General features: G+C 44.1%; 1 protein-coding gene across 3 annotated transcripts in view; it reads right to left on the bottom strand.

The window, feature by feature from the left end:
* Positions 1–1,387: 1,387 nt before the first annotated feature.
* Positions 1,388–14,807, bottom strand: part of CLMP (CXADR like cell adhesion molecule) — a 45,327-nt gene continuing 31,907 nt past the window's right edge. For 2 of the 3 annotated variants that reach the window (XM_075116225.1, XM_075116224.1), the window contains 6 exons: positions 10,701–10,858; positions 9,795–9,996; positions 8,813–8,980; positions 8,335–8,457; positions 6,563–6,704; positions 1,388–5,107 (listed from right to left, as the gene is read on the bottom strand). In XM_075116225.1, coding sequence (XP_074972326.1) covers positions 4,813–5,107; positions 6,563–6,704; positions 8,335–8,457; positions 8,813–8,980; positions 9,795–9,996; positions 10,701–10,858 — 1,088 coding nt within the window. In that variant the 3' untranslated portion in view covers positions 1,388–4,812. Of the gene's footprint in view, positions 5,108–6,562; positions 6,705–8,334; positions 8,458–8,812; positions 8,981–9,794; positions 9,997–10,700; positions 10,859–11,829; positions 11,948–14,807 lie in introns of those variants that run through there. The other variant, XM_075116223.1, reaches the window with a different exon arrangement.

Here is a 14,807-nt window from a genome sequence, read left to right on the forward strand (position 1 = left end):
AGATGTGCAACCGTACTGCACACCATAGACTGATAGTAAGTGAAGGCAGCCTAAAACAACAGTGAGTCAGTGCAGGGAGGAGGGCAGTTTGGCAAATGACTCATTACATTAGAATTAAAGGCTGTTAAGATACTGGTCAGAAGTAGCTCATTTACCATGTATCAGAGAAATGAAGGCCCAAGTAGGCTGGACACTGACAAGTACGGTGTGTAGAGTTTTTTAAAATTATGAATTCCAACATTAGGCTTTGAAGCTAATTTAGTGCATTAGAGATCAAGCACTGCTTCTTCTTTAAGGATTTAAAACAGAACTGGGAAGAGAGTAGAGATTGTCAGAGAGACACTTCCTATTTGCAACAACAGCTGTCATTATTTATACAACACTTGCATCTGCACATCCCAGTTGAAGTTTGAAAATCATGCATTTCCAAGGCAGTCCCCTTCCTTTCCCACTGTGTTCTCCCCCTTCAGTGTGTCGGTACAAACTGATCCGGGTTAGAAATAATGCCAGATTCCTGATACTGTACCAAAAGTATGCAATTGCACAAGCCCTCTCAAAATGTGTATCGCCTAATCAGGGTTTTGGATGTCAACAACTCAGGAGGGATCCAGTGATAGCGTTTCCTCATGAATCTGAGATACAGAAGGACACACCTATGAGACCACTGTGTTGTCACTGTGTTTTGTTTGAAATAGTGTGTAATTATGTTGCAATTTTTACTCCCAGATTTCAGTAAAGAAGATTGCTGATGTTGGGAGACCTTTGTGCAAAACACCCCCGGGGAAAGAAGGCTGAAGCACTGCAAGAGAAAATCAGCCACAGTTATGTCTGGTTACCCTAAATTCCACCTACATCTCCCTGACCGGAGATTCCTGCTAGCTAGTCCAACATGTTTATCTGCAGAGAAGATCTAAACTGTCTGAACACAGCTCTTAGTTGTTCAAGGTTTCATTGTCATCTCACGCCCAGTTCAGGGGATGAACTGGTAACACACCAGGTATTTCAGAAGCAAGGTCGCGGATGCGGGAGTGGGAGGGCGGTGGCATCTGAGGTTTGTATCTGTGCTGTGTCTGCGCTGGCACTATTTACCATACTAGGCTGAGGCATCTACGTCCTCAGCCACAATATCTCAGGCAAAATAACTGCATTGAAGTCAAAACACCATTCACTTCAGTACACCCAAGGCTTCACATATTTCATACCACATCACATAATTTAGACTGAAAAAATACCCAGGAAAAAGACCAGCTTCCCCATACTTTCTACAGAAATATGCACCCAGTCCTTGTTAGCTTAAAAACGGTATTTTTGACTCTGTACTTTTTTTTCCCCTTGGATTCAGCTTGACAGCGTATAACGCATCATACCACAAAAGATGGAGCATTAGTACGAGTTTAGTTCAGCTGTAGCACTTAAGCTGCAGCACATTTATTTATAAAACGACCAAACAAAAAAAATATTACGAAATCATTGATTCAAAGGAATCAATAATAAATATTTGCTTTCCTCTGAGTTGTTCAGACACAGTACAAGTACACCAACTATAGCAGGTAGAAGAGATACAGGCTTAGTTTAGCTGCTGAGAAACAAAAGAAAGCTACATAGCATTGTATGCGTTTAATCACACTAGCAATAACTGGTATATGACAGTAAATGCTTTAAGTACGCTATTTTACAAAATAGAGTTTGGCTTATGGTTCATTTGCTTCCCTTGTGCAACTCCTGAGAGTATGATCCGGAGCTCAAAAAGTGTCCCTTTGAAAATAGAATACCTTTGAAACGATTTCTCTCTTTTATCTCCTTTGAGTAGTGAACATTTCCCTTTGGGCTTCATGCTAGCAACTGAAGAGCAGAATTGACGTTGTATTCACCTGTGAGACCACTGATGTGAGGTCTGAAAAGCACCGCAGCCTTTCAGACTTCGAGATTTTCAATCACTGTGGCGCCCACGCTAAGCGGAGCCACACATCTTTCCGCATTTGTTCCACACCAGGAGGTGGCCACGGTGCTTTTTCCGGCGCAGTTTGTATACAGGGCAGTCTGCATATGCCCAGACAGTGGGCACGCACACCGCCTGCTTCCCGACAGGGCTAGGAACAGCCAGGAATGATCACCCACACCAGGCTTCAGCAATTGCTTCCAAATAACCTCTTCTCCCCAAGGTCCATAAACCTTTCATCCTATGCAGACAGCTAGCTCGTATGACAAGGAGGGACTTCTCTGCTCCAGGAGAGTTGGAGACCAGGAGGGGGCTGGCACGGCTGATCTGTCCTGCAGCCTATTCCCAAAGGCCTCTAGGGAAGAGACTGCCAGGAGCAGGCTGGGCAAATTCTCCTAGCTGGCAGCAAGTGGCCTCTAGGCCATAGACGGAGCATCCTCCTCTTTGCTAATTGCAAGTCTGGCCTGTGACTCAAAGCTAACCTACAGCATTTGGCACTCGGACTGTAGGCAGCTCAACTGTTTGAATTATTACCCTTATTTGTGGTAATAAGCTTCTGGTTGCTCAGGCATGTATTCTTTACTGAGGAAAGCATTTCTGTTTTTATATGCATAGAATAAGTATCCTCAGATACAACGCAGGTAACATTAAGCACAATAAGCAACCATAGAAGAAGCCACAAACTACTGTAGCAGTCCTGCTCATGCTCTTCGGAACTTTCCCAGCTCTGGAGTTCCTTGTAGGCACTTTGGAGCGCCTAAACCATCAGAGTCCAGGAAAAGAGCGACTGCAGAGGAATCACAGACACTTACAGCTGCAGCTCCCAAGCAGTGACAGCCACTACCAGAATCACCAAACCACAGTTGACCCAGGAACGTACCTCTGGAGTATCCAGGGAAACTGTCTAGGTAAAATGACACAGCATCTAACACCAGGAGCTATCATGAAAGTAGAAGCTTATCAAATACCTAATACCAGATGTCTCCTTTGTTTAAATCTGTGACTCAAGACTGCCTTCCCTGCACAACAGATCGGTGCTTTGTCCTGCCAAGGGTCGCTAGGTTGACTCTGGGGTAGAAAGGGCAAGTGAAATATTGGTACATGGGATGAAAATGGGCGACTGCTCCTAGGAAGAGAAGCTCTCAGTATAGGACAAGTTTGAAAACTATTTCCCGTAAGGAAGTAGCCCAAGCAGGGCCTGGCTTTGATCAGGTTGTCTAAGATCTCAAGCAAAGAAGCTAGAATTCTGGGTCTCATTCAGAAAAGGAGGTTTATTACAGTCCCTGGAGTGAAAGAATTATAGATCTGTGGTTCTGTGCTGATCCATCTCCTGTAGGCTCATTCCACAAATTGGAGGGAAGCTTCCCTCCCTCAGATAAACCCCCCCACCCCCCTTTTTTTTTTTTTAAAGAAAATAATCAGTCCAGGAATACAGGAATCTAGAACCTACAAGCTCAGTGTCTTGTGTGTAGCAGTGGTCAGAGCCAAGTTCTTCAGAAGAAAATATAAATGACAGAATTATGCAAGCATCTGCCTGTCCCTATCTCCCATCGTTGCCTACTGGCCTTCAACTTGAAGTATAAGACTTTATATTCCTTGGAAGTGTTTATTCTAGCTAATTTAATCACAGAAAATATTTTTATGATTCTTGCCATTGTTTGAGTCATGCTAAGGTTTGAGCCTCGACAATAGCACGTGGCCCAACATTTGGTGTATAAATGGGAAATTGCACACAAGTATTTTCTAGCGGAAGCAGCATTGTGCTCAATTACCTGTCCCTGGTGTATTTTCCTCACTACGTGCTTCTGTCACTCTATCCTTCAGTCTTACCTGGATGCCTGAAGGTCAGCTCAAGAAAGCTGTTCGTTCAGTTTGGGAAGAGCTCTCCGTAAGGCTTCTACAGCACAGCTCAGCCCAGAACTGGTGAATTCACAACCTGGCGACCGCAAAGATATCTTCCAAATGCTTCGTCCAGGCTTTTTGGTAGATTGGTGGCCCTCACTTTTTGAGGCACTGCCTTCATTTTGGATTCAGTGCCCAATTCTCATCACACTAAGGCTCATTTGCCACAGATACCACTCCAGTGGAGTTACTGTGTCTTTGCAGTGCTGACCGTAAAAGCAGAGTCAGGCTCCTGGACGTATCTCTCTGAGTGCATCATTAAGTTTATTTTGGCAATTAAAGCACCTCTGTTTCCTTGACGTAAAGAGTTCTTTCTCTTTAGCACTGAGATTAGTTCAGACACATGCCTTAATACTGCGCATCTTGACCTTTTTGAGTGGTCCTTTCATTTCCACTCTGGTTTCAGCCTCCACAAGTATTTCACTGGAAGACTGAATTTAGGAAAGGTGAAGCATCTGCCAGTTCCCTTTGAGGCTGAACACCAGACTGCCTTCAGCAGAGTCTGCCTCAAAAATCTTCAGATAAGACAATGCACCTTTGAGAAGGTTCTCCAAAACCAGTACAAGAGACTTTTTCCTCCCCACAAAACCTCTCTGGAATATTATGCATCTTTATGTCTCTGTTGATCTCTCTTAACAATCCTGAGGTTTGGCTTAATTTCATTAGTACAGCACCTAGCTGTTTTAGTTTTAAAATGCTCAGTGTTCCATTTCCAAAGAAAGATAACTTAAAAACAAGGCTCCCTTTTCCCTCAAATGTATCTTTCCTCAAAAAACCAAAATTCTGTATCACAACCTCAGTGCTGGAAAATGTAAGAAAGAGTTGAGTGGGAGGGCTTCTTGTGGTGTGAATAATCACAAGTGATTAAAATTAAGCTGACCAGGAAGATAACTAATCTAACAACTCCTGTGTGGCTGGTGTTACGTGAGGCGTTTCTGGGCCGCAGGAGTCTCCAGACGGCTGGTGAGCGGTCACACGGTCTGGAACGCTCGGCTTTGGGCAGGCACCATGACCAGCGTCGCTCCCATTTTCATCAGGTTAGTGTAGTCAACTCTCTTTGGCTCAATTTCTTTTCCTTCCGTCTCCCTCTGGCTGTACTGAGGAGGAGTTAGATGGGGAGTAGCTTCCGTTGACAAAGTCCGTTGGCTGCGAGAGGCACTGTTGGCTGTCGACCTGGTTGAGGAGGAACCTGAGCGTGAGCTCCTGGAACCAGAGGAAGAGGAACTGGGCTTGACGAGATGGGCCTTGGGTGCCTCTGCATCTTCTCTGCAAACAGATGACAGAGCTCAAGTCAGAACAGAATAGAATGAGAACAGAACCGCGTACACATTTTACCAGACTGAATTGCTGCTGCAATAAACAGTTGCTTGTTGAAGCTGCAAATCACCAGGGCACGTTTGTCCAGCAGCCTGAGCAAGATGCAGGGTTTTCTGAATTCTGTGCCATGTAACTTTGTGGACTGAACTCCCTATTTCTCTGCGGAGCTATTGGTCAAACGGATTCAGAATACGTATGGCACACTACTGGCTCTTTGTGTGCGGCTTGGAGGTCTGTGGGATGAATGCCAAGGGTCAGTGCAAACAGTTCAGATAGAACTTACTCATAATGACAGATCACCTAGACAGGACTAGCTGAGACCAGTTCTTCTAGTTAAAAAAAAAAAATCTGGGTAGTGAAAGATGTGCAAGAACTGGGCCCAGAAAGAGAGAGAAGAAGTAACAGTCATGCGTGAAAAGGCGATACAAGAGGCTATAGCTCAAACCAAAAATAAAAAGGCATGCAAGATTTGAAAGCAAAGAGAACTGGAAAAAGGGAAGGGAAGAAATCAGCAGGGACTGCCTTCTTGCTGGCAACCTGACCATCAAGCAGAGTAGCAAACTGCTGAATGGATTATAGTGCTGCCTACTGGTACGCAGATGTCATATGAGGGCAGGCAGTCTTTTACAAATAAAAATAAGGATGGAATAAGGCAAGGGGTTTCTTCAAGGGCAGGAGCAGCTAAAACTCATTCCTGGAAATATCTTTTTCCAGCATTTTCTTTCGTGAGAAGTTTAGGCTCGATTGGCTAGAGACCAATCTCTGCTTAGGGAATTAAGTGGCAGACCTCACACGCATGTAACAGTTGAGTTCAAAGAACATGCGTCAGCATTCCTGGTACACCCGCTCAGGGCGAGGCTTCTCAACTCTGCACACAGCAGCTCAGGGGATTTTTCACCCTGAGCTAAATCCAGAAGCACAGTTGTTCAAAAGACTCAAGAAAGACTGTGAGAACCCGCCTGCCTCAAGGCATTCCCAACAGAAATTGCAATTGGAAAATAAAAAAAACCCAAACCAAAAAAAAACCCCGAAACTAAAACCAAACCACACCAAACCTCTCAGAACCACAGTGGACAAGTGGGTTGAATTTAGTACTGGAGGGGATTACACAAATGCTTTAAAATGCTGAAATTGCAAGCGTGAGAGTGAATATTTTATTGAGTTTTATGGTAATTTGTCAGGGGGTGAGGGGAGACATTTTCATCTATAATTTTCTGGAAAGTCTTCACAAAGATGCTTCACACAGTCAAGAAATTTGTCAGTGATGCTTCAGGGAGTCTTTAAAAGCTTTTTAGAACAACCTTTTAAGACACTTACACCCAGGTTACTTAAAACTGTAGTGAAAGATGTGTGAAACTGAAAGAAGGGAGGGCAGGACGTGGGGGATTAAATAAGAGGCGTTACCTGATTTCATTTGGCGCCTCCTCTTCCTCATATCTCTTCTTTTCTTTCCTCCTTATTGTCAGCCTCACCACCAGGAAGAGGAGGGAAAGTCCCACCACCACGCCACACACCGCTCCAGCGATCACGCCGATGTTTTGTGCATCTGTTGTCCAGAAAACAAATATGTTAGTTGGTAAACTCTCCCTAGGGTCCTATGGTCAGATTCTAGCCCACACTACAGCTTACAGCACTGGTTATAAATCAGAACAGAATGTATTAGTCTACTTATTTAGGCGTGTCTCCACACAGAGGTTGAACCAGTTTATCTTCAGGCACTGGTTCTAAACCTGAGCTAACAGTGAGAAAAGCATTCACACCTCTGGACGGGTGGGATCACAAGTGCCATGCCTTCAGCTACGGGTCAGAATTGAAATGAGGAGGAAAAATCCTCTCCTAGGAGCACAGAGCCACAGAAAGTAGAGACAGACAGGAGAGCCCAACATGCAAAGCAAAGCACCAAGCAGTTTCCTAGAGGCAGAAGAGTGTTTGAAGTACAAATGTTTCCCCATGAGGATTTTTTTTTCCCTTCAACTCACCCTGAAATGATTACAGCCCACTTGCAGACTGAATTATTCAGCTGGGAAAAAGGTGACCTGAGGCGGGTAGAGAGGCAGGAGGAAAGGAAGACCACACTGTGCAGGTGCAAGGCCTCTTTCATCCAAAATAGCAAAGTTAATGAGAGAACACTTCCTAGTGTGTATGGGCCCTCACCTGATACTTTATGACAACATCTTTTGATAAGAGTGGTTGGGTTGGGTTTGGCTGAAAGTTGTTTCCCCTTAAGGCTCGTCCCTACGGAGGGTTTAGCAAACCAAAGTGAGGTTTTAAACCAATTCGGTTCAATTGGCATAAAAGCTGCCTGGATGCTTTTGCTTCAGATGCCTGAGGCGAACAGGTTTTCCTTGCTACATGACCACATTCCAGTTATTTCAGGCCTGGCTGGGCAGGCAATTCCAAAGCTATGGCATCCCCACAGAAAAAGACTTCGCTCTTAGCAGCCTTTTATCACAGCAGTTCCAGCTTCTGCTGATCTCTCCTGAGAGCTGCACATAAAACCCTGCTGACCTCTATTGTTTGGATTTATCCTCAGTGCTCCTGCCAAAGGCCACTCTTTTCCTTGCTTGTATATGCAAAGACACAGATATCTAGACAGGACATGCACACACCCTTCATGGAGTTTATCAGGTGGGACACTGATGTTAATCTCGTGTGCAGGACAGAATTTATTAAATCTGGATTAAAACCAAACTGTGTCAAAAGTTGCTTTTTATTCCGCACATTACTTCATGTCAAAGTCAACCTTTCCAGCTGCCTTTAGAGAGTTTACTGTCTCAAATGCAACAGAGAAGTAATGTGGAATTGGAATGATGGACTATCCACACGGAGATTGTATACTTGAGAGTAATCTCATGCAATCACTCCAGCCAGAAGTACCTCTAAAAGCTGGAGGCTCTGGAACCTCTAACTCACCTTTTTTTTTCCCCTTTTATTTTATTAGTCATTCTCAAAACCAAATTTTCTAACAGACCAAAAGATCGGAGTTCAAATGATGTATTTACCACTTTAGGTTATACAGAGACCTGCTATGCAAACCAGAAGTGCAATAAAAAAAGAGATGATTCACATATGAAAGGGCGAAGGCGTGGCACAGAGTTTACCAGCTGAGATGCAGCAGCTGTGAAGCAGCACTGCTCGTACAGTGGTGCAAAAGCTAGTTATGTGCCAATACTTACGCTGCACCGTCACCTGAACAACACAGCTTTCTTGTCCGGCCTCATTGGTGGCAATACATTGGTATAACCCTGTGCTCATCTGCGTAAGATTCTTCAGTAAGACTTGCCCAGGATTAGAAATGTCTGAAACAGGAAAAGCCAAGATTAATCGAAAAAGACTAAGAAACCTTAACAGTAGATAGGACACCAGCACCACTTGAACTTCCTGATCCAATCAGTTCAAGAACAACCGATGATGCCTCACAAAAGACTATTTGTCAACCTTCAGCAAAGCACTGAACAAACGCCTTGCTCAGGGTGGAGCACAGCGCGGAGTCCAGCTGCAGCGGTGAGAGGTACTGGCACACCGCTGCTAGCGCTGCCATCAAGTCACTCCTGCTTAAAAAGCAGGCACATGACTGTACACGTGCACTTACATGTGGGTGGTTATCCGGCTTTGAGCGTACCGAGAGCTCTTGGAGGAAATGACCTGACTTACTGACTCTGGATGTAGGTGGGAGATGTTCAGCTCGCTCGTCTTCCTCATTTATGCGCTGCCATCGGTAGGAGATGGGTGCGGTGCCAGAGGCAGAATGGCACTGCAAGGACAGTTCCTTTCCTTCCAACAGCTCCCCTTCTAGCCAGCATTTGGGCTTGGAAGGTTTTTCTAGAAGAAACAGAAGACGGGTCATGCAAACGCAGCAGACTGTTTTCTCAGTGGAAAGCCTCTTCTTTAGCAAAGTACATAATTTAAGCAGCTTCTAAGATCTGCCTTCTCTGGAACACATTAAGAAGTGACACCAGCAATGTTGGTTAGGGGACTTTATCTGCAACTGTGTGCAACTTCATAGTCTAAGAAGCAGAGCCGGCTGTCTCAGACATAGAAATGACACATGGATACTTGCATCAGTGGAGTTGTACCACTGCGCTCCTCTTCCAGGTACTATTTAGAGAAAATCTTTTCCCTCCTCCTACTTCTCCATTTCTTCCTTCTACCCGCAGCATCTGGCAGGCCACAGCACTTCTTCCACGGAAGGCTAGCCTACGTGAAAAATCCAACCAATAAACTGAAGTCAGGGAAGAGAAATGCTAACCCTGGCAGCTTATTTGTCACCTCCGCTGACTTGGATCGGTTTGGGGTCCTGGGACATGAACCCAGAGTCCTCAGCAGGAGATCTGGACAGGGTGATTGCCAGCTAAGCTAGAATATCAGTCTAGTTTGTGTGATGAGATCATAGAGATAATTTGGAAAGAACAGTTCATATGATTTTGCAGATGATTATACTTACCTCAAAACAGTTCTTTAAGCTCTTCCTGTGTCCTGTCCTTTGCCAAAAATTGCAAAGGCAGATACAGAGTTGGACAGTGAAACCTGATCGTGAGATGTCTTTGTATTTATACCCTGCTGAAATAAATCTCTCTACAGGAAACGAGTCTAGTGATTTTTTTTTTTCTTTAGAAGAACAAGAAAATGACCTTACCTACAACCTTCAGGGTGATGCGAGCCCATTCGTACTGCCCAGCGTTTTTAACCTTACATATGTACTTCCCTGCGTCGCTGGACTGCAGGGATATGATTTGTAAGGATGCATCTCCAGCAAGAAAGTTGGATGTGAAGGAAACGCGCCCTTTCTGTTCCTCATTCAGGTCATCATAAACACGGCCTCCAGAGTAAGTAATCACCTGAGGAGCAAAGGCAGTCACAGATCAGCCAGTTGTCATTTTACTTTCACACAGAACAACAAATCAAAGCATTTTCAGGAACTACAGACTAAGGTTCTGCATGGTTAAGTGACTGGCCAAGGGTCACGCAGGAAGCCTGTGGCAGGGTGGAAGATTAAGCCTGGATTTCAGATCTAAGACTGATACATAAACGGTATTTATGCTAGAGATCTATAGTGGAGCATTCACGCTAGTGTCAAAATAGACATCAGCTTAAACCATAATATAAAAAAAGCAGTCTTTAATTTTGGCTGGTTTTGGCTAGCTAATATAAGTTACTGCAGACCTGATTTTCATAAGCACTAAAGGGCTCTATTTTTTCCTGAAACCAAGGTTTCAAGAATGGCCTACAAAATCCAAGGTCATTTTCGAAAACCTGAAGAGCAATTCTGAAGTTTATCCAATGATGAGTGGTTGCATAACAGCACAGTTTAAAGAAAACTCGATTGTAACACAACCTGTTCCAATACAGCATGCATAACTATCAAATAGCTTTTATACTCTATAAATCTCTAAATAAATCAGCTGTGTTTTTTAAACACTGCTTGCTTCATCAGAATAACTTGAAAAGATCATCACAAAAGTCTCTTTAAATCAACGGCTGCCGACGTCAACATAGGGATAAGACTATTTTCTCAGCAGATGCTAATCATGGTGGAACCTACCGCTTTTTGTACTGTTTCAGAAATGTGCAGCAGCCACTCAATATCCAGGCTCCCTTGCTCCAGGAGGCCCAGGCGGTGGTGGCAGGGCAAGGTCACGTTTTCTTCAGCCACTCTCTTAAATTCAGTTTGAGCCTCGGACAGCCAAACAGAACAGGAAGCTGAAAGACAGATACCGGTGGTCAGAGGCCAGGATTAAGGATGCACCTCTGCGCTGACTAGTGTTGCTAGCTTAGGCTTTGCTGGGTTCTTCCTCATTTGCTTCCCAGCATCAAAGAAAACTCAACAGCTTGGCTTCCTGGACAGATTGCAGCTGATTAAAGGAGACATCTATACATACATAGGCAGTTAGTTTCACACTAATATTTAAGCACGAAGAACAGATGGCTTCACACTCCAGAGCTGTCAATACTAAAGTCACACCCACACCTTCTACGTACTCAAAATTTCAGATAATCTCACTGGTTTTGCCTTCACCTTCTAGTACCTTAATTCATAAGCAGTATTTCCACCCAGAAGACTTTCAGAGCCCATCGCTTTATTCCTACGTCAGTCTGACAAGGCTTGGAGTCTTTTCCCCAGCACTGGATATTTGTTGCACTGGAAATAGGAGACCAGCCTGGCAACAAGAGGGTTAACCTTGAGAAAGTCATGGTACAAGTAGGCTAGTGAAGTGTCTTTGAATAGCAACGTGAAAAAAAAAGTTGTCAAAAACCTTTTGTCAGGATTTATTAAAAAAAAGAAACACAAAAAGGACGACATTGCCAAGCCAAACCACTAGATGGAAGCAGAGCCTTCTAAATGTTAGCCGGTAAAACCCAAACCGCGTGTTAACTCGCTGAAACCGGGAGCAGGAGACGTGCGCCGCAGGAAAACGTGGTGTTCACCCGCACGGCCTTAGTCGCTGTGAAACTCGCACCTTCTTTCCGCGTTTCTTTCCGTACTGCATCCCTGCTAAGCCGAAACAAAATCAGAGGTCGATTCTTGGCTTTGCTTATCTCCAACTGTTGATAACCATGGTAAATTCAAACCCAGTTAAACTGACCCAAAAGATCAGAGATATGGAAAACTACGGGCATTTAGGTCAGGGACCCCCAGGTCTGCTATGATACCAAATAAAAAGTTTTCCAACCAAGTTTCTGCAGGGATTTCAGGGGCACAGATGTCATCTGTCTTTTGTGTGTGAATCTTCAGAGTGCAGTTAGGCTGTTCTTAAGTTTTGCTGTTCAAGAAGAAAGTCTAACAGCATTTTTCTTTCCCCTGTGAAATGAATTGAGAGGAAATATCTTGCTTCTTGGACAAATTATTGTGAAACTGATGAAAACTCTGACAGCTGACAGCGCTGGGAAGTCGTGTCTGATTGAACACACAACCCTGTGATTACATAGCAAGATTACTAGCAAGTCCGTAAGAAGCTCTAGTTACACAGGCTAAATTTGTTCCCATACCTGTATTTAAATAGTGGATCTTTAACCTTTCCTTTACCTTTAACTGAGGGAAAAAAAAAGAAGAGGGAGGAAAAATTACATTAACATAACACTTCCTCAGCTTTTTTTGTTTCTTCATGACCATCTCTGGTTTTAGACAATTCATTCTGTTCCTGCTCCCATTCTCACACCTGCCGCTGGTTTCTTAGCATGACCGTCCCCCAGCCCCTAAGCCTTCTGATATTTAACTGATACTTGCCAAGCACTTCTATAAAGGTGTCACCTACTATGTGCGTGCACGTATATAGAAGACCTTGAATTTTAAGACATGTGGAGCCTTGCAAAGCATTAAGCTCTCCTCCCTTGCATAGATCTGTGCAGGAATTGATGAGAGTGAAAGCTCCTTTTCAGGCACATTAGCTGCTTTCTTTAAAAGGAAAATTAATCCAGTTTATCACTGGATTCGCTAGTCTCCAAGCTCCATCTGCCAAATACAATTATACATTCTGCCTAAGACAAATGCCTGCTTTCTCCTACAGCCCACATTGCTGCGGGCTGCCTTCATTAACATGCTGAAACTCGCTAGATGACTGATCAATAAGTTTAATTTAAGCACCACACAGCAAGCATTCGCATAACAGTTGCAACACTGTCAAAGTCCTGCACCAGCAGAGCACTGAGGTTTTTGTGCGCACCTCACAGGACGTTCTACATTTTAAAATGTGGTTTTCTATTTAAAGCCTTGATCAGGGGTTATAAATCACCTTCTGAGGGAGCGTAACAAGCATCATTTCCATTCCTCTCTGGCCCGGACAGACAGTTTTTGGATGAGCTCACACCTTGGTCTGTTCTTGTTGCCCCCAGCAAACATGCTCTGGATTTAAGACCAAGCTCTGTACCTATAAGCTCATCTTCTAAATGGGAGTAAGATCAGGGAGACATCCAACAAGACAGTGACTGCAAATTTCTAAAGCACCCTTTGTTTTTTCAATCATGCAATCAGAGGTAATTTGGAGCTGATTCACCATTGAACTGATAAACCAAAATTGTCACGCATATTGCATACTTTTCCATGACAAGTCTGTCATATTAAAAAAAGTCCCTTTAGTTCTTATTAGTTCTTTAATAATGCCCACAAAAGCAGAACAAAGAAGTTCTGCAGGTGTTCTAGACAAAACCTTCACTTCATTTTCTTTCCAGTTATCTATACCTGCACAGAGTCAAAAGGAAGCTCAAAACACAACTTCATGAAAGTACCCAAATAGGGGTGCCAGTTATGGAAGTTACCCACACAAAATCCAGAGGTCAATGTCAACAAACATCATGCCTTTTAATAGTTTGGGAAGGGTCTCACTGCAGCAAGCAGTGATGAAATGGAAATTCACCTTTAGATACGTGCTGGAATTTACAGTGTATGCCTCAGAAAGAATAACGAACTAGAAAACCTACTCAAGCATCCTCTAGGTTAAGTGTTTTATTATTCAACAAAGAAGAAATGGCCTCTGAAGTTCTTGTATTTGTGTAGATGAGACCTAGCAAGAATAGGTCAAAGAAATCAGATGTTGCTCATAGTGCATTTACCATTCCCCCGCCCCGCTCAGTTTAAGTTTCATTTAAATGAGTACTAAAGGAGAGTGGATGCTTACAGAGGACTCCTTACAGCAGCAGACACCTCCACACACTGGCCGGGACACACAGTGGCTGGTTTGCAAAGGCAGCTTGCTCCCAGCAGGCGCTTTCGCTCTGCTGCATGGGTGCACAGCTGGCTCCGCACCTTTGCCCCTCCAAGAGCTTCGCGGCCGCACGAGGGCAGAGCCTACACAGGGGAACGCCTTAAAGCCTGGCTCCGGTAGACAATAGATGAAGACAATAGATGATTTTCCCAGAACTCACATCCAAGAGTCTTGCTCAGTAATGCCACATATATGCAGGCTCCACAGTTCTTACCCGAAAAAACCTCTTCTCCTTCCGCATCCTGTGTGCAGCAATTTACACTGCAAAGAGCAATTTGGGAATTGCTTCTTTCAGCTTTACGCAGCCCACATCCCATGACTTCAGAGGGAGCTTGGTTTGTTTTTCCTGCAGAGCAGGAGCCCTAAGCTTATTGCAGCTACAGCATTTTGAAAGCGTTGGCCCTGGGCCTGAAAAAAAGCCTTGGGTGCAGCGCCAGGCTTGCTGACACACCACAGGCAATGCAATGTTCTGTATTTGGCAGGGAGGAGACCATTGTGATGTCTAAATGCTTGCTCTATTGTTCAGAAGACAATAACTCACCCAACACCCTGCAGACAAGGAAAAAAAGATTCTTTCATCCCACACTGATGTTTTAAATATCCAAGAAATACCGAGCCACAAATATTTTAAACAATACCAAAGTTAGCACACCTAAACAGACAGTACCCAAACAGCACAAGCAGAGAGTTACCAGGGGAAGGGCACAGATTGGGTCAGGGCACACAAAGGGATTTTTAACCCTCTCAGTAACAGGCCATTCTGCCTTGCATACATAGCAGATTGTAAAGAAGGGGAAAGAAATGTGGACGATGTCTCGTGCAAAGATGTCAAAGTATTTCCCACATTTTTAAAGGGCTACTGATTTTAAATGTATCCCATATAGGGATCTGTATCACAGATAAGAGGATTTGAATTTCAGGAAAGCCTGCCCTTGGGCATGCATCAACCA

The sequence above is a fragment of the Phalacrocorax aristotelis genome, chromosome 22 (assembly GCF_949628215.1).
Source record: "Phalacrocorax aristotelis chromosome 22, bGulAri2.1, whole genome shotgun sequence".
NCBI lineage: Eukaryota > Metazoa > Chordata > Aves > Suliformes > Phalacrocoracidae > Phalacrocorax > Phalacrocorax aristotelis.